The sequence below is a fragment of the Epinephelus moara genome, chromosome 3 (assembly GCF_006386435.1).
Source record: "Epinephelus moara isolate mb chromosome 3, YSFRI_EMoa_1.0, whole genome shotgun sequence".
NCBI lineage: Eukaryota > Metazoa > Chordata > Actinopteri > Perciformes > Serranidae > Epinephelus > Epinephelus moara.
The window spans coordinates 7,903,861-7,921,770 of NC_065508.1; the positions used below are offsets into that span (position 1 = coordinate 7,903,861).

Genomic DNA, 17,910 nt, shown 5'->3' on the forward strand with positions numbered 1-17,910 from the left:
TTGCTGTATACACCTTTGTATATGCAAACAGAGAGGGGGATTGATTTGTAATAGAAAAAACAAACAAACACATGCCCAAAGGTTTTTAGGGCCTTTGGGGTATCTAACAGGTTATATCAGCCTGTGATTCATGGGTGGCCTACTCACTCAGAAAATCACCTTGCTGCCAGTTTCATTGGTGTTAATTGATGCCTGCTGAGTAAACAACTATTGACTTTTCACCTGTAAGGTATGTGAGGGCTTCCAGTGGAATCTCATCATACTCATCCAGAAACATCTGGATCTGCCTCATACTGATCCTCAGGTCAGACTCATTGAACTCATAAGGAATATTCCAACCTGAGAAAAACAACAGCAACAGTTGTTAGTTGATTGTTGTTAGGCCCAGTTCAGACCAATGATCCACGACAAGATGAAACCGTTTCAGAATACAGATACAATATTAGATACAACCAGCTGATCGTATCACTTGCTGGTCAAATCATATCCAGCCACAAAATAAGCCTGACAAGCTGGAAAGTACAGAGTTGTTGCATAGAGATGATACACAACATGTCTCATTGTGAAACTTTGGTCTGAACTGGGCTTAACAATCACAATAATGGTACAATAAATGTATTTAAAAACCATAAAATGCTTCAAATATCAACATGAAAATCTTACATTGCATTGATCCAGGGTAAAAAAAACATGACACAATGATCAAACAGTAGGTAATTACAGTTTATATTTCTCACCCAGAGGTCCAAAGTTCCTCCTCTCCTGTACCAGAGCATGGAAGAAGGAGAGACCAAACAGGAATTTCTGCCAAGTGACCTGTTTCTTGGAGCTGCCAAAGAAGGCAGGGTCAGAGATGGGGTGACTCAGGTAGGAGCGCAACAGGTTGGCTCTTATTCCTTTTGGAGGCTCATTGGTCATCTTCAGTCCATTCTGCAGGATACTGACTGGGAACTTGTCGGACGGATAGCTGGTTAACCACAACCTGGAGAGAATAAAAGATCGTTAGCTTTATCATCCTCCTCATGCAAGAATGTGTTTCAGTTAAACTCATTGTGTAGATTCTGTTACCTAAAGCTCGGGTGTGTGTCCTCTGGTGTGATGGTTTCCTCACAGATCTTCTCCAGAGTGGGCATCCAGCTGGTGGCCAGGTGGCAGTTCTGCAGTACCACCCAGGTGCCCTCTTTAATGGCTTTTTCAATCATCCGAGCTGCTATGGGTCCTTGTCCCTGTCCGAGAGAAATGGTTTGGGTCTTACTGCCCCCCATTTCCAGGTCATCAGCAAATTTAAGCAGACCTAGGAAACAATGCAATACTCTAGTAAAGACTTTTGGCGTCCAAACATAAAACCACATGACACTTCTGAACCAAGTTTTGGATTAATCACCTGCAGTTGGATCAGATCCTGGTGACAACACAAAGATGAGTGGAGAGCAGCAGTTGGAGTCTTTGTAACTCCCTGCCAGGTCAAAGGTGGGTGGTTCAATGTAAGCCTGTCCCATGTTGTCCACTATGAAATCCTGCACTGCTGGAACCATTTTATCCCGTCTGAAGCACCTGATTACAACCACTCTGTCCATCCCCTCCAACTTGTTCCATTGGTCAGGTAACTGATCCTTATGGGGCTTCCCTGAATCATAGAGTTTCTTCCATTTGGATATGTTGTCTTGGACATGTTCAAAGAAACCATCCAGGTTTGGAAGCTTGGACGCCCTGACAATTTCAGACCAAGATTTGTCAGACAGCCACTCTGGAGCAGGGTTGGGGTAGGGGTTATCCAAAGCAATGCCACCTGTGAGAAGGAAGCGCCAGACTTGGTCATCTACCTGGCCCTTACCCTGCATGATGCCTACAGTAAGCAGCAGGGAGAAAAGCAGCTTATCCTTCTCAAAAAGCGAGCGGCACACATTGTTGTAGATGCTGAGGGTAAAGTGCTCAAGAATGTTGTTCATCCTTTCAGCCACATTGTCGCTCTTCAAGCTCTGGGCAATGGAATACAGGTAGAGGTTGATGAACCAGGTCAGGGAGTTCTGGTACATGGGCTCAATATTTGCCAATTCTGAGATACAGAAAAACAAAATGGAGGAGTGTTCAGCCACAGGACGGTAACCCATACGAGTATCATCAATCTCTTTCTCTGTGACACTTGCAATTTTTTGCTTCTCTGAGATCTCCTCAGAAAGGATTTTGGAGGATGACAAGATGTTAATGGCAGTCTCATTCTCCAGGATGTTCCCCTCAGAGGAGGAAAGCACTTGTAAGATCTTATCCTCAATTTCCTTCAGTTGCTTGTTGTTGGCAGCACTCTCCAGAATCAGCTGGCTCTTCTTCTCTTCAAGCTCAGGTTTCTCTTTGGCTGCTACAAGCCCTAAAAGCTGGTCCTGCAGGCCTTGTGGCGTGATCATGAAGTTAAGCAGACAGACTTTGGCAGCCACCTCTGGGAGGTAGTGAGGGTTCCTCAGCCCAGTGGTCATGTAAAACAAAAAGTCTTTAGAATATTCCACAATATTCTCTCCTATTTTCATGTACTCAACACCCTGCTGTTTGAAGGTCTGTTTTAGCAACACTGGTTCAAGTGCCGGATCAAGTTCCTCTCCAACGTTCTCCAAAAGAACTGGGGTTCCAAACTGGACGCAGCTCTCCAAGATTCTCACATAGTTTGCATCAGACAGTTTGATGACAGCAAGTTTATTAGCTTTCTCCATGTTCTTGATCCACTTGTTGGCTTGACCTTGAGGGTCGATCATTAGGGGCCACCGGCGGGAATTAAACACAATGATACCATTGTCTGTGGAGAAGGAGTCCACCGGCAGCCCAGCAATCTGCCACGCCCTGATGGCAACCTGGTTACCCAGAGTGTGGCTGAGGGTAAAGTCATCCGAACAGGGGATTTTCCTCTCCTGGCACAGGATATGCCACTGCTCGCTGCACTCTACACGGTAGTCTACTGTAAATGCCCCGAGGTAAGATACAGTTGCTGAAGAGAGGAGTATGTCACCTGTCAGGTTGGTATATCTGCAGAAAGCAAATACAGTACCAATCTGATTAATATCAAACTTCAGGAACACCACACATCATGACAGTTACTTAATATTAATATACAATGTGTATATTTTGATATACCTGATCTCTAGTTGCCTGGCAGCTTCTGTCCACCTGTCCTTCTCCCCACCCAGTCCTTCTATCAGTTTCTCTGCCCTGTTCAACTTCTGAAAACACAATTCAATGTTGTCCTCCAGGTCTTTCTTTTTGTGAATCTTAGCTGCCAAGTCATCATTCAGGCTCTGCAGTCTGTCCTCCACTTCTTTCAGCTCTGCTCTTTTCACCGCCAACATTGCCATCTGTACAGCCAGCTCATCCTCAGCCAGCTTCAGTCTCTCCTTCTTGGGGGCTACCACCTTGGCTACACGCTCATACACTTCCATTGCTCGCACCCATTTACAGAGACCCTCACAAGCCGAGGAGACATTTTTAATGACAGAGGGCTGGAAGTCGGGGTTGTTGATGAATTTGTCTCTGATTTTCTTGATGTGCGGGACAGGAATGTTGTCTTTGTCGTAGGCTTTGAGGCTTTCCAAAAACTTCAGGTCTCCAAGGAGCTTTTTCGAGGGGCCCCAGAAATCCTCAATCATCTTACCTGCAACATATTAATTTGAAATAGTTAGAGAGAATTATGCCATTTAAAAATAATTATTTCAAAGCTCTTACCTGAGCCACTAGGGTCAGGTTTTCTCTCAGGTTTGATGCCCTTCATGATACATATGGACTCCATGACTAGTTTGACTAGAGCTGGTGGGTTTGTCATAGACTTTACTACTGTAATGTCAGAGGGTTTTAGGGTGTCCAAGGCTGACAGGGCAGCCTCCAGTGCAGGCATTGCTTCTGCCAGGTCTCCCTCACACTCATCCTGAAAGACAAACAATCTGTGTCTTAATATATAAATGTATGCAAACCAAAATACTGCAAATATCTTCTGTGTAATTTTGAACTTCTTGAAAACAATGGGCAGATATATTTAGAAAGAAAAATTTGAACACGACATACATTAAGGGCATTTTTGCACTGTCAAAACTGCTCCTGAAATACATACCTTAATGGCTTGGGCTGCAGCTGCTGCTTCATTAGCCACTCTCTCATCAGCAGACACAAGCTCTTTCTTAGCGTCCACCTCTACTGTTTCTCCCTCTATCTTAGCCATCATCTTATCTGTTTCAGCTGAGGTCTGAATGAGCTCTGGCTGCAGGGCTGTCAGCTCCTCCTGCATCACTGACACCTGTGGACATAGTATCAAGTTGTATGATGATGTGTCAGTGTCATTAATTTAGTCAAAGATATTATAACACTTTGCTTGACAGGGTTTAACACCTGAGATGCAGCAAACTCCAGTTTCTGGAGACCAATGATATAGCGGTTCCTTGCAGTATTCACTTCATTCCTCTTGATATTGAGCAGAGTCTTGAAGGTGAGGATGAGTTCAAGGTAGGAGGTGGGAGTGACATAGTTGTGTCTCCTCAGTCTGGAAAAGTACCTTTCAGACATCTCTCTGACACTTGTCTGGAAGGTCTTGCACATCTCTACCACCCTGAGATCACATAAAGAAAAAAGAAAAAAAAAACACGTGGGCATACTACGCAGTTCTAGATGCAAATTTAGTCAATGCCACTATTTAGCAGCTGGAAAAAGTACTACTTTTTGGCATCCTTTTTATGTCCTTACTCCAGTCTGACATCAGTGTCTATTTCCACATCCTCAAGGAACTTGTGGGCCACCATCTCCAGAGCATCATTTGGCCATGCATGGAACCAGTCAATGGTGCAGCAGTTGATAAGGGAGGGGAACATCCTAAGACGGTTCCTGAATGCATCGCCGATAGGACTCATGGCTGTTGAACACAATAACTACCAGTTACAACTACTCACTAAATCTTCAACTGAAAAAGAAAAAGGACACATAAAGCTACCTACCTAGCACAATGTGAAGATTAGCCTTCACACGACTGATGAAGAAGTTGTACATTGAGAGCGGAGTGGCATCAATCTTTTTGCCCTCAAGCCGGGCAATTCCCTGCATTTTCTCTATGATGTCAGCACGTTCATCAGCAGCAAATATGTTAGGTACATCACCAGTGTTGAGCAGCATGTTGATGTCTTCTAACATGGCCTCATCCTTAATTTGGCTGTCACTGAACAGGAACACGAGGCTCTTTCCCTCAATGCCTGCTTTAAGCATAATCTTCTTCAGGTCATCACGCCAGTCTGACATGCTGTAGTTTTTGGTCAATTCAATCTGGAACAGGACGTAATCGTTGATGAAGGTGCCCAGCTTAGTGGCGCTCTGACGGCCTGAACCACCAATTCCAACGAGTAGAAGGTGACCATTGTCTTGTTTTAGCACACGGCAGATGCGGGAAATGTGCTCAATAGCAAATTTAAACATTACAAGGGACATAGGTGCCTTTGTGCTGTTGTTGTAGTCATCCAAGTAGAACTCCATCACTTCTTGTAAGGCACACAAGTCTGTGATTTCATCGTAGGCCTTATCATCAGAATCAGGCTTGGCATAGTCACCAAAGAACAAGCTACAGATGCTCTCGTCCGCCACCTTGCCATCTGGGCTGAGATGGCTCAGAAGCTAGACAACAATAGGGGAGATTTAGGATTAAATACAGACCACAATGCACAACACTACACAAAAGAGCAGCTTCACTCACAGTTTGTTTGTTATTGGATCTGACTTTCGAAATCAAAATATCCTTATCTGTACACATATCCTTATGCATATTCTTCATAATTATACTGTGTAAGTTCCTGTGTAAATTTTCTTTTCTAGTTTTGTTGCGTTTTTATCTTGTTTAATTTTTATACACCACCAAATCACTTTTTACTTTTTTCCATTCCCTTCATTTTCTTTATCTGCTATATTGTATGAATTTAGATTGCAGCGCTCTTTAATACCTCAATGACTTGGAAATCCTTAAATTTGTACTTTCCCACTGGCACATGGATGCAGAAGTAGTTCTTGAAGGACATAAGGTGTCTAACAGCAAAAACCCTTCAAACTGCTAAACTGACCTTTTCCAATAGGCTTTTTATCCACAAAATTTCAGTTATATTCGTTTATAATTTCTAACACAAAAATGATAGAACTGAAAGTCTGTCGATCCAACTCTGATGAAATTATCTGTACCTTTTCCAAGCTCTGCTTAAAGAAGTTTGAGGTTCTCTCTTTGACAATGCCAAAGAATGTCTCCTTATCTTCCTTGTCAATGAGTCGGTCATAGAAAACACGACAGACCTCATGGATCCACAGGCGGATAAATTTGTCTCCATCCTGGCAGAAGTGGCCAACAGAAATTAAGAAGAAATACATCAATTGAGAACAATCCATTTAAACATTTTACTATTGTCTCCACTCTTACCTGCATGTGGGTATGTGGAGCCAGAAGCACACCCTGTATCACTCGAGCAAAGTCCCGAAGGTTGAAGATGTAGTGGGACTTAGATGGGGTGGGGAGGAAGCTGACCATGGTATCCTTATAGACTGCCATGGTCGCCTGGACCAAGATCTTGCCAAGCCTTGGGCAAAAGACAAAATACAGTATGTCTTTCTGACAAAGATGATTTATGTACATCTTACTCTGTATGACATTTGAATTTTGACAAGCTACCTGAAGAAAGAGGCATCAAAGCCCTTGCTGAAGTGCCAGTCAGTAATGGAACTGAATATCTTGGTCAGTGTTTCATCATCAAAGGAATCAATTGTGATGATATTCAAGTGGCGGGTGAAGCGGCCTAGAATTTCAAACATTTTGTCAGTTGCAGAAAACTTTATCGCTACTGTCTTTAATAAATTTACAAGTGTCAAATAAATTATTTCAAAAATACCTGTAATGTCATTTTTCCCACCACCAGGAGGCCCCATTGCAGACATAAACAGCATGTCCACTATGTTCAGTCTGGAGGTGTCCTTCTTGTCATACCAGTGATGATGGTCAATCCACTGCCTCAGCAGCTCAACTGGGGGTTGGGCTCCATAGATTTCCTTAGCTGGCATGTTTAGATCATCTATGCAGATGAAAGTACAATAAAGATCAATTTGAATGTGAGAAGTGAATGACCAATGAACCACTTAAAGCCCAACAGTATGGGATCATGTGTGTCCATCTTTACCAACATAGACGATATACTTCTTTCCCACAGGAGGTCCAAACACGCCCTTCCTTCTACGGTCCAGCTTGGCCATGATGATGTCTTGGGTCTGGTTCGCAGAGGTTCGGGCTGAGAAGTTGATACAGTTTGGAATGTAATGCTCTTTAGGCAGTTTTACTAAGAAGCTTTTGTTGATGACAGATTTGCCAGTGCCAGTGGGCCCAACAAACAGCATGGGTATTTCATGTGCCAGGTAGGTATGCAGGAAAAAAAGCTGGCGTGCTGTTTCCATGGTTGGGATAATAAGGTCTGACACCTGGTAAAGAAAAGCAGAGTTTTAGTGAACATGGACATCCACAGTGGCTTCCTTAGCAGCGTGAAACACTGTGACATAAACACACTAACTTTGGCTGCAGCTGGAATGACATTTTCTTCAGTTGTTATTAAATCAGTCCATGTTTTCCACTGTCCTTGTCCATCCTTGTGAAAGTAGTAGTCATAGACAGTGCCTGCAAAACAGAAAGTCAACATCATGCATTGATTATGTTAAAAGGCAGATTTTTGATTGCTACTGACACTATATATGTCAAAACATTTTGTGACCTCTCTCAGGGAAGATGTTGTTCTTTTTGAGTTTGATGCTCTTAGGCCGAGGGTGCTTATCGTCCATGCCCATGATCAGATTGCGGTAGAAGACATCAAACTTCTTACGGCTGTCCCCAGTGACGGTCCCACCCACAGTCCATACGACGGCAAATAGGAACAAACACTGCAGCCACATGGTTATCTGCTGGCTGGACATCTGTGTATCACTGGCCCCTGAGGCAGAAATTTCATCTAGATAGAGGCAGGAATGTTAACACACACACACACACACAAGGACAAAAATAATTATGTATAAATTATGGATTAAATATCATTTTTACTAACCCATCAGGCAGGTGTACAACTTCATTAGACTGTAGGCCAAGTGAATGGGAGATGTTTGAACCACAAAGTGACACTCGCTGTCTATAAAGTCTAGACAGGGCTGAACTAACCAATCAAACAGGGCCACTATCTGTGGGACAAAAGATCAAAGATGCAGGTGTAAGACATTTGACATGTTAAAGGACATAAAAGTAACAAAAAGTGGCCACTGATGAGTCAGTTAAGACATGCAAATTTGACATCTCACCAGTTCTCTATGTTCAGTGCTCAGGCTTTCAGGCAGTGTGTTCATGTAGGAATCTCTGAGAGGAGACCAGCCCAGTTGCTGAGGTTCCATGTAGATCATACCACACCTTCAGACAGATGGTTACATTCAAATGAGTGCAATATACTACCTTTTTCTAAATTTTCAAAGTATGTGCTTTCTATATATCTTAGCTGCTGGTGCAGCTTCTGTCTTTGTTGCTTACCTACTGACAGTAGCTGGAGAGGCTTGCTCCAAGTCAGCAGGTTCAAAGATCAGACTCATCTTGCTACTCATCTGGATGATCTCACCACTCATCAGACAAAGCTGGCAGAGAAGAGAGTGAACGAGACAGAGACTTCTTTAAGGGCTGTAAATCGAGGGTACCATAAAGCTTCATTTAAAAGCCGAGTCGCAATTAAGCGTTGAGTCCCTTTTACTAACTGGGTGTGGCTACACATTTTGACATATAAACACTGGTTTCTATTAGATGCCGGGCCTAGTTGTCCTTGATGCTGAGAATCATTTTTATGGAAGTGGATGTATAAAACCTCTTAAATCCCACAAGGTTGTCAGCTACCTGCTTGAGCTAGTTCTAAGCTGCTTACATTGCACATACAAATATAAAGGTTTAAACGTTTGTCATTATGGGCATGCTACACTTCCTTAGCTTGGTTAGATTCTAAACAATTCAATGCTTTAGTTAACTTTACTGAAACCATGAGCACCAAAAAGTTAATTGAGCTTTACCAGCGTGGTAAACAAAGGAGATGGGGAAAAACAGAAGTTACTTTCTTTCCTTTATACATCCATGGTGAGGAGGGGAGTTGAGCTGCCAAAGCAGCAGAGAAGAAGAGCTGCTACGGCAGCTGGTATGTACAAGCAGAGAGTGAGTGGGGGAAAAATGCATTTAATTCCAGGGGCAGCAAGGCTGGAAATAGCACAGTGGCATAAACTGCTGCAGGGTGATGCATCCAGGAGCGCCGACACATGTCTAGCCATTGCTGGTGTGGGGTTGTACATTAAAAATAACAGGGGCATATTTTTTGATATGTGGCGTTCGCTGATGGTGTGTTTTAGCCTTTGGTCATCAGGTATGAGCAAAAACCAACATCTGCAAAACGTCCTAATGTTAGGACCACACAATGTGAAATAGTAACATCATTCAACATTTAAAATATAATGAACACAATTTTCATTCCAACTAAGATTTAATGTCTGTCCAATGTAAGAGTCCAACGTCTTTATGACATCATATTGAAGTCTGGTGCCATCAGGGTATATTTATACTAATTAATCCAAGTTGTGAATTTTATTTGAACATGATAAAGAGGTGTTGTATCTATATGCAGGGTGATGCGAAACGATAGACGTAATTCTCTCTCTCTCTCTCTTATCTTTCTTGGAGCAAGATCAAGTGATTATTCGTAAATGACAGCCTATATTATTCAATATCCTAATTTTTATACAAGTAACGTACATACTGGTTTAAATAAACTATTTGATAGTATTTTCCATCTTTGCTAAGCAGGAGTTTTGTGTGTAAGGAATTAAAAGGCTGTCCCACACAGATGCCTGTCCCAAATATACACCAGTTGAGTTCAGTGACTGAAGCAAACAAGAGCCCAGGCTATTAACTGAGGTTTTACAGGAAATCCTTCATGAAAAACTTTTTGACAGCAGTAAGAACAAAACTACAATGAGGAAGAAATCAAAATGGCCAGTACCTTCTTGTTGTCATCCAGCACAGTATTCATGTTCTCAATCCAGACAGCATCAATGGGCCCATCAAAGATGATCCACTGTCTATTTTCTGAGGTGGAGATAGCCTGATCCCTGTAGGAGTTGGCCAGCACACCATCAGACCACTCATGGCTGACTGGATCAAAGCAGCCATACAGCTGGCCCATGGTGATGGCCTTGGGGTTGATGATGCAGTAATTCACTGCAAACTCCTCCATCAGCTTGGCTGAAAAAGAGGAATGAGTAAAAACTGTAAATAATTCAAAACTGAACCATGTATTTGTCAAAGGCTTGCTAAGGGCCAACCTACCTTCATAAAGGTCTCCAAGGGCAGCGGCAAGAACTTTGTATGCAGAGGTCTTTCCTCCTAAAGGGTCTCCTATTATCATGAAGCCATGGCGTACCAACATCATCTCATACACCTATACACGATCACAAATCAAATTTAAAGTGTATTTATGTGGATTTATAACAACTAGCCAAACTACTTTTATCAGTCTTATGTATTACAAAGCATTACTCCTCCTTGGTACCTGGATAATTTTGCCAATGAACCATGGGACAGACTGGAGGTTGAGCTTCGCAATGTTGTCATTAAGAGCCTTGAGGAGGATATCATAGTCTGGTTTTGGAAGGACCACTCCAGGGAATAAATCCGAGATGATACCCTGCGAGTAGCAGAGGGAAAATTTACTGAATAACTAGTAAACCAACTGATGCATACAAACAAACACTAAGTGCAATTTTGTATAAAACGCATCACCTGAAACAGTGGCACATCCTGTGCTAGAAACTTGGCCATGTTGACGTCCATCAGTGCTCTAAGCAACAGCACACTTTCATTCTCCTCTGGATAATTCAGCTTTAGATTCCCTGCTGCAGTCAGCACAGACTTCACAGCTCGCATACCGTAGTCATAGTGGTGTTGGGAAGACAGCTGTTCGGAGCACAAGCGGTACGTGGCCACGATCTTCTGGGCCAGACTGTGAGTAAGATTGGAATGTGTGAGGCTTGATGATTGAACCAACTAGGAGCTAAGTCTAACAGAAAAAAATATGTTTGCTAACAATATTTTGTCTGGGACATCATTCACACACACCTGCGAGATTCAAGAAAGCCCATGGAGTACAGTGAGATTTCTCCAATGAGGCCATAGTCTGGCACCATCATAGCCACAGTACGGAAAAGAGCCTACAAGACATGATTGACAGGTATACATCCAGTATACTTTACACTTTTCCCATTCCCTCCGCAGAGTGATCTTTAAGACTACAGCGCTCCAGTGTTGTACCTTTAGGTTGTCAGGGAGCTCAGCTCTGCCGGCATAACCAGGGTTCATGGTGATGAACACAGAGCAGGTCGGGTTAAGTGACAGCTCTGTCCCCTCAAACAGGAAGGTCTTTAGATTCTTGGCAATGGCCTGTTGTATGCAGAGGATCTGCTGAGCCACCACAGAGAGCACCTCCACCTGCGACACACACAAACACATTATAGGTAACTTGAGTATGTAAGCTGTGAAGTGTCAAGTTAAGGAAACAAATATGTGAACTAATTAGGACTGATAAAGAACAATACATAAAATTCATCATCATAATCAGGTCATTAGCATCAGCATAATCTGTATTAATGTATACATTTTATAATGTGAATATATTGAACTGGACTGTAACTGACTCGCATATTTACAATTTGCAGCCTAAATATTCACTTGGTGTGGGAGCTGTTCGCTGTAAAGTAGCTTTTCTCTGCATTCATTATCTGCATAACATTCTCATGAAAACAAACAACACAAGAGTAGGTGTGTTTTCCATCTTATTGCCTCAATACAAAACAGGTAATGTGTTTTTTCTGCCATGGGTAAAATGGGTGTTCTACTTCAGAAAATTTTGGACATCAAACACTTTATTTCCTGCCTTCTGGTGAAGCTGTATTTTAGGGAGGACATCTTTTTATTCATGTAAAAACAAAACAATACAAAACACACAACTGTCGTTTTCAAATATTAATTTTCCTGTTGATCAACTATTCTCATTTAATGTTATCCCTTCTAAGTCAACACACGTGTGAAATTTTACTTTTCCATCCTTCTTTTTGTCCTTTGTTTGGGGAAGTTACCCTTTTAAACATGCATTTTAACCTATTCCCATCAATGATAAATGAATTTCATATTAGTTAATTAAAAAACCCCTGGACTTTAATAGCTCATGTGTGTCTCGACAAGATTTCTGCTTATGTTCAAAACTTTCTGCACATTCAAAACATATCCCACAAATCTGTGTTCTCTGAGAAGTTGAGAAATAAGTTAAATTTGAGAATAAAGTCATAATGTTTTAAGGAATAAATCTACCTATTCTTTTGTCCACTTGGCATTACATTATTGCTCTGCTAATATGATATTACTTGTGTGGATGAGGCAAAGTTGAAGTGGCTGTGCGCCTCTTTTCATCGGAGAGGAAATACCAAAACTAACTAAAAACATTTTGATCAGGCATAATAAGGGATTGTCCAATACTGAAAAATAAAATACACGGTCCCTTTCTGAATCAGTTGGCTACAAGATGCGATTTGTCCTGTATTGTACAGAACTGTTAAAAGGAGGATAATACAAACAAGTTTGCTCAAATATTGGTAGGGGCAACTCTGTCCTTCCAGAACACTGGTAGGGACATGTCCATCCATATATACACTTACAGCCTTAACTAAAATGTAGGTGTGGCCAAACCGGTTTATCACAACAATCCACAGAGAAGCTCAGATTACAGCACACAGAGGGGTAGCGTGATTTAATTCTCTGCTCAGTTACACTATTATGTCTTTACTAAGCAAATAGTGGTTTGCTGCTATACTAATGCTCTGAATGTAGCAACAGAACCTTTAAAAGACACAGTTTTGGCCAGTATAACAAATGTTATGCTCACCTCAATACGATTGAACTCATCAAAGCAGGCCCAAGCTCCAGACTGAGCCAGTCCTTTGAAGAACTTACTCATGGCCTTGTAGTCCAGACCATCAGAGCAGTTGAACACCACACACTGGAAACCAATAACACTTTTAATGTCAGTATAAAAAAAAAAACTCCACACAAATCAGTGTTTTACTTAAAACCATATTGGTGTACCTGTTTAGCCAAAGCTTTCGCAAGATCTTTCGTGGTCTCAGTCTTGCCAGTTCCTGCAGGACCCTCAGGAGCACCCCCCAAGTTCAACTTCAAAGCCCCCATCAGAGTCCTTGTGCAGCACAAAGTCATTTGACCAAATGATAAAATAGAAGAAGTCAACATCTTGTGCATTTGAATTAACTTTAGAAGTTACAGACCGTCAGAATCTAATCTTTACCACAACATTGTATTTTGCAGTTCTCCAACCAAAGCCAAGATTAAGGGATCAAATAGCCTGCAGGTTACCTGTAGCAACGGTCAGTGAGTGGTGTAATGACAAGACGGGGGGAATTGCCCAGATATTCATAGCCATATTTCAAGCAGGTGGTGATCATGCGCAGCATCACATCTCCATCCTCCCAGAAGTAGCGCAGCTGAGAAATCCACGCAAAGTCATTCAGTGAGGAGACGCGGTCCTCTGCCAGTTTTGCCACAACATCTCGAGCTAGGAGAGGGAAAACAGTATGAGATGTTCTGCAAGCTAGATTTAATCAAGACATCATATTTTACCCCTTTAAAATACCAGTCATATTACCATGAACATCTATAACTGTAAGAGCACCAAGAGTCATCCTTGCCCCTCCTGGCAGCTTCCCACGCACCAACTCCACAATGTCAGCAATCTGAGCATTGCACTTCTCCACATAGGCCTTTGGGTGGAATGGAAAATCAGTCCACAGGTTAGACTACACTGTAATTATGTAACCTTTGGGCTTAGAAGATGTCTTGCTATGTAGAGGTGAGCAGTGGATGTACTGACAGGCAGTGAGTTGGTCTGGATGGCTTCAGATACTTCAGTAGTCCAAAAGATGGAAGAGGCACAAATGACAACTTGGCCAGGCCACTGCAACACCCACTTCTTCCTGGGCAACTAAAGCAAAAAAAAAATAAAAATAAAAAAAAGATAAAATATCCCACAGTAGAGACAAGGTTTTTTCACAGCTTATACTTTCTGTAAGTTATACTATACTAATAAATGGTAAAGATGTGCAATTTACACACTGACATCATTCAAACACCTTTTATCACCCTACATTTTAATATTGCTCAAAAGAACTAATGGCTGGTTTATTTAAAAACACACACACACACACACACATACACCATATCAATCATAAAAGAAAACCCAGACCCAGTATGGTTCAAGTCAAGTCAAGTCATATCCAAATACCTCTGTGTACTGCATCACTCCTCGATGGATGACTTGTTGAACACTCCTGAGCATTAGGTTCTCCACCTGCAGCAACCATTTCTCTACCATACCCTAAAAAATGTATGGGAACAGTCCAACTCATATTGTATGTTCAGCATGTAATGTCCAAATAGAATCAACTACAACAGAACTATTAGGATATAATATAGGTATGATACATAAACATAAAAACCCTGTTTGTTGTATACCTTGGCTTGAGCTGGATTAATCTTTTCTGTGAAGGTCACTGTCTCCTTCTCAGAGCTGATCATGCCGACGATCTCCATGTCCTCAGTGAACTCCAGTTTGGCAATGCCCTCAAAGCACTTCTTCAGGTGGGGCTGCACACACAGTGGGTCTTTGGTTTGTGACAGGATCTCCAGCAGCTCATCATTAGACAGGAAGAAGAACCTAGGAATATGATCAATTTAAGCAGAGGAGAGGGGAGACAGTTGTGTTAGTTGTGTTAGTCGTATGTTCTGTAATCAAGGTGAAAGTAATTATCTCCTTGGTAAGTACATTTTTAATGTCCCTGAAGAGTAACACATGAACCTCTTCAGGCTTACACCTGGCAGATACAACTTTTATAATGTATGGTTGAAACCTTGGGAAATAGAGCCTCTTCTTTTCCAGGTAAGTACTGAGGCCTTTTTGGATGTCATCCAGGAAAACATTGGACTCCTGTAGCCGTTCCAGCATGTTTGGCTGCCCTGTAGCCACCAGAACATGTGCATCCTTAACCTGGACAAGTGAAATCACACAAAAGCCAAGGTGAAGCAAAGTGCATGAGCTTCAGTTTTTTCAAACTAAAACAGGAAGTTGTGTTTCAAGAGGATCTCACCATCTCGGCAAGGATGGTCTTCCAGTACTTGTCCACAATGGCAAACTTGGATCCCTCCTCAGGCATCTGGGCAATGATGTCCTCAGAGCTGAAAATGGGTTCAAGGTAGAGCCAAGTAGATTGACACTTTATCATGGAGTCCAGGATGTCCTGCATACTCAGCAGTTTGTCCTCCCATTGCTAGGTAGAGATGTAATGGTGAGATTTACACAATTAGAGCAACAACAAGCTATTGTTGTGTCGCTATACTCAAGAAACAAGCACACTCACAAAAAGTTCAATAACAGGCTAAAAATGATACAATACTCAAAATGGTAGTCTAAATAAAATCACATAAAAGCAAGTCCACAAAATAAAGACTTGGATTTATAAGATTACTGTGTTTATTATCCTGTATTCCTTACACATGTTGTTCCCAGCCTTTTATGGTAATTTTATGCCAAAGTCACATCCACTGGTGTACAGCGACACAGCTGAGATTGTGTTTATGCAGAACAGGCAATTTAGTTGCTTGTGGCATGAAATTATGCTCATATTTCCATCTGCTCAGGCCACCTCAAGAGTTACTTCTGCAGCTTTAGTTGGCAGCGATGAACACACAGACTTCCAAAACCACACAAACTACTGTCAGGTATGCTGGCTCTTTAAGTTTCATATACATTTTTTAAAGTTTAAAGGGGACCAAGGGTGGCATGTCTTACCTTACATTGAGTTTCTATTGGCTTAATGAATGGTGAACCTCGGATGGTCTGCGTCTTAATAATATGGTCATCAAGAAGCACTTGGATGTCATCCACTGCTGACACAATATTGGTACCCTGTGAAAAAATACTGAGTATATTTAATAAAGTTGATGTCAGGGTTCTGCAAAAAAAAAATCATGGGCCATTTGAGTTAAAGTTACATCAGGTAACTTTTATAAACAATAATTTTGATACAGAGAATATGTGTAATAATCATGTTCCTCCTCCTCCTCATAGTGGTCCTAATGTCATCTGCAAGAATCCACGGGGGTTGAAAGAAAACAACCAATCAGAGCCGAGCAGTCTCTAACCCATCTGTCAATCATATCGTGAACTGCAGTCAAACTCCAGATTAGGCAGCACTGATCAAATATGAATAAAGATTTTCTTACTGCATTGCCTATTTCTCGCCTGAAATGTTTTCAAAAACACATTTTAGTAAACTGTTTAGCTGTAAAAAGAGATCGTTTCCTCCAGCAAGATGGACAATGATTCATTTTGGCTTTACTGTGTTCCACATGGCAGCCAGGTCACAAACAAATGTCATTAGAAGCACTAGAAGGAGGCAGAAGAATCTGATTTGTTTTCACAGATTGTCTCATGTGCTACTGCCAGGTGTTTATCAAAGTTAAAGTTTCAGCAAATATGACAAAAAGATGTTTTCAGAACAGTTACCAAAGCTTTAAAGTTAGCTGTAGTAAACGTTACCACAGCTTTGAAGACAGTGATGGCAACATTATGTGATGAGGAAGGACTGATGGAACATCAGGGACTATGATGGAAAGAAGTCATCTTACTGTATCTCTGTATGGAGTGAAAGAGAACTGGAGCTCAGCCCATTCACTTTGCATCTTCTCCATGGATTTTTCCAGAGAGTACTCCTTACTGGCCAGCGCTCCAACTTCTTCCACCCTAAAGCAAAGGTTACAAAAATTTTCAAAAAAAAAACCCATCACCTTGTGATCATGGAGAATATTTCCTTAACTCTGGGTCACTTTTTATCACAAGCCATGGTTCCCTCCATACACAGTACAGTATATTAATTGGCATGTATTTCAATATGGAGCAATGTCAATAAAGTGTCTTACTTATCAGAGAACTTGGAAAGCCCCAGGTCCAACATGTTCATCAGTGAGCTGCTCACATTCGGTTTGACAGCAAAGCCCACAATGCTGCTAATCTGTAGACAGACAAAAGTGTCTTCAATTATTCACACCAGCTTCATGGATCACAGAAGACGCAGTACACTTGGCCCTCACAAAGTGAATCTGATACTGGATTTCTATCACATCTAATGAAAGAAAAACATTAATTCAGCTGACCATCTCCCAGTGGCGGTCTTTGATGCCGGGGTTACAGATGGTCGTCAGGATGGGTATGTGCTGCTTGAACTCGTCGATCATTCTTTCGAAGCTTTTGGCCACACGACAAGGCCCAGGAAGTTTAGAGAAAGACTTGGCCAGGTTATGCATGATCCTCCACATGGAACCCAGCTCATCAGAGATTTTCTCAGCATCCAGGTGTCGGAAAGGACCTAAGGGTTAAATGATAAAGGAAGTACACCAATGTGAAAACAGCTGAGCATTCTGCATGCACTTGCTATGTGCTATTAGTTATTTGTGCCATTTTGAGCTTTCAAAATGCAGTCACATGGTAGCTGTGAGAAACCTAAAAATGGCTGTAGTTTCCCCAGTGTGAGTCCCCTACCATTCATCCACTCTTCTGACATCCTATTAAACTTTAGTGCTGTAGTCCAAAGCTGTTCATATGGCTGTTTGTTAGCTATGAGAGTTTGAAGCACCGGGAACTGGCTCTGTACCTTCTCCAGCAAAGTCTCCTCATAGTTGATATCCTGTAGAGATGACAGTGGTATAAACACTTTGCAGGTACCATCTAAAACATGACTTTCAGGATG

The 17,910-nt window shown here is 41.8% G+C and overlaps 1 protein-coding gene across 1 annotated transcript in view; it reads right to left on the reverse strand.

Annotated features, from left to right (window-relative positions):
- Positions 1-17,910, reverse strand: part of dnah3 (dynein axonemal heavy chain 3) — a 46,994-nt gene that overhangs the window by 2,188 nt on the left and 26,896 nt on the right. Inside the window, exons 19-58 of the mRNA XM_050041106.1 lie at positions 17,703-17,847; positions 17,318-17,529; positions 17,084-17,175; positions 16,793-16,907; positions 15,954-16,070; positions 15,253-15,432; positions 15,016-15,152; positions 14,621-14,822; positions 14,391-14,483; positions 13,980-14,090; positions 13,755-13,869; positions 13,466-13,664; positions 13,181-13,289; positions 12,981-13,094; positions 11,354-11,530; positions 11,162-11,253; positions 10,826-11,045; positions 10,596-10,730; positions 10,373-10,484; positions 10,047-10,288; positions 8,546-8,646; positions 8,323-8,428; positions 8,076-8,205; positions 7,749-7,982; positions 7,551-7,654; positions 7,167-7,461; positions 6,882-7,061; positions 6,665-6,788; positions 6,416-6,572; positions 6,184-6,327; positions 4,962-5,628; positions 4,714-4,879; positions 4,363-4,579; positions 4,088-4,270; positions 3,706-3,904; positions 3,121-3,634; positions 1,385-3,012; positions 1,069-1,294; positions 738-982; positions 223-339 (exon numbers count right to left, since the gene is read on the reverse strand). Of these exons, the coding sequence (XP_049897063.1) occupies positions 223-339; positions 738-982; positions 1,069-1,294; positions 1,385-3,012; positions 3,121-3,634; positions 3,706-3,904; positions 4,088-4,270; positions 4,363-4,579; positions 4,714-4,879; positions 4,962-5,628; positions 6,184-6,327; positions 6,416-6,572; positions 6,665-6,788; positions 6,882-7,061; positions 7,167-7,461; positions 7,551-7,654; positions 7,749-7,982; positions 8,076-8,205; positions 8,323-8,428; positions 8,546-8,646; positions 10,047-10,288; positions 10,373-10,484; positions 10,596-10,730; positions 10,826-11,045; positions 11,162-11,253; positions 11,354-11,530; positions 12,981-13,094; positions 13,181-13,289; positions 13,466-13,664; positions 13,755-13,869; positions 13,980-14,090; positions 14,391-14,483; positions 14,621-14,822; positions 15,016-15,152; positions 15,253-15,432; positions 15,954-16,070; positions 16,793-16,907; positions 17,084-17,175; positions 17,318-17,529; positions 17,703-17,847 (8,656 nt within the window). The remainder of the gene's footprint in view (positions 1-222; positions 340-737; positions 983-1,068; positions 1,295-1,384; positions 3,013-3,120; positions 3,635-3,705; positions 3,905-4,087; positions 4,271-4,362; positions 4,580-4,713; positions 4,880-4,961; positions 5,629-6,183; positions 6,328-6,415; positions 6,573-6,664; positions 6,789-6,881; positions 7,062-7,166; positions 7,462-7,550; positions 7,655-7,748; positions 7,983-8,075; positions 8,206-8,322; positions 8,429-8,545; positions 8,647-10,046; positions 10,289-10,372; positions 10,485-10,595; positions 10,731-10,825; positions 11,046-11,161; positions 11,254-11,353; positions 11,531-12,980; positions 13,095-13,180; positions 13,290-13,465; positions 13,665-13,754; positions 13,870-13,979; positions 14,091-14,390; positions 14,484-14,620; positions 14,823-15,015; positions 15,153-15,252; positions 15,433-15,953; positions 16,071-16,792; positions 16,908-17,083; positions 17,176-17,317; positions 17,530-17,702; positions 17,848-17,910) is intronic.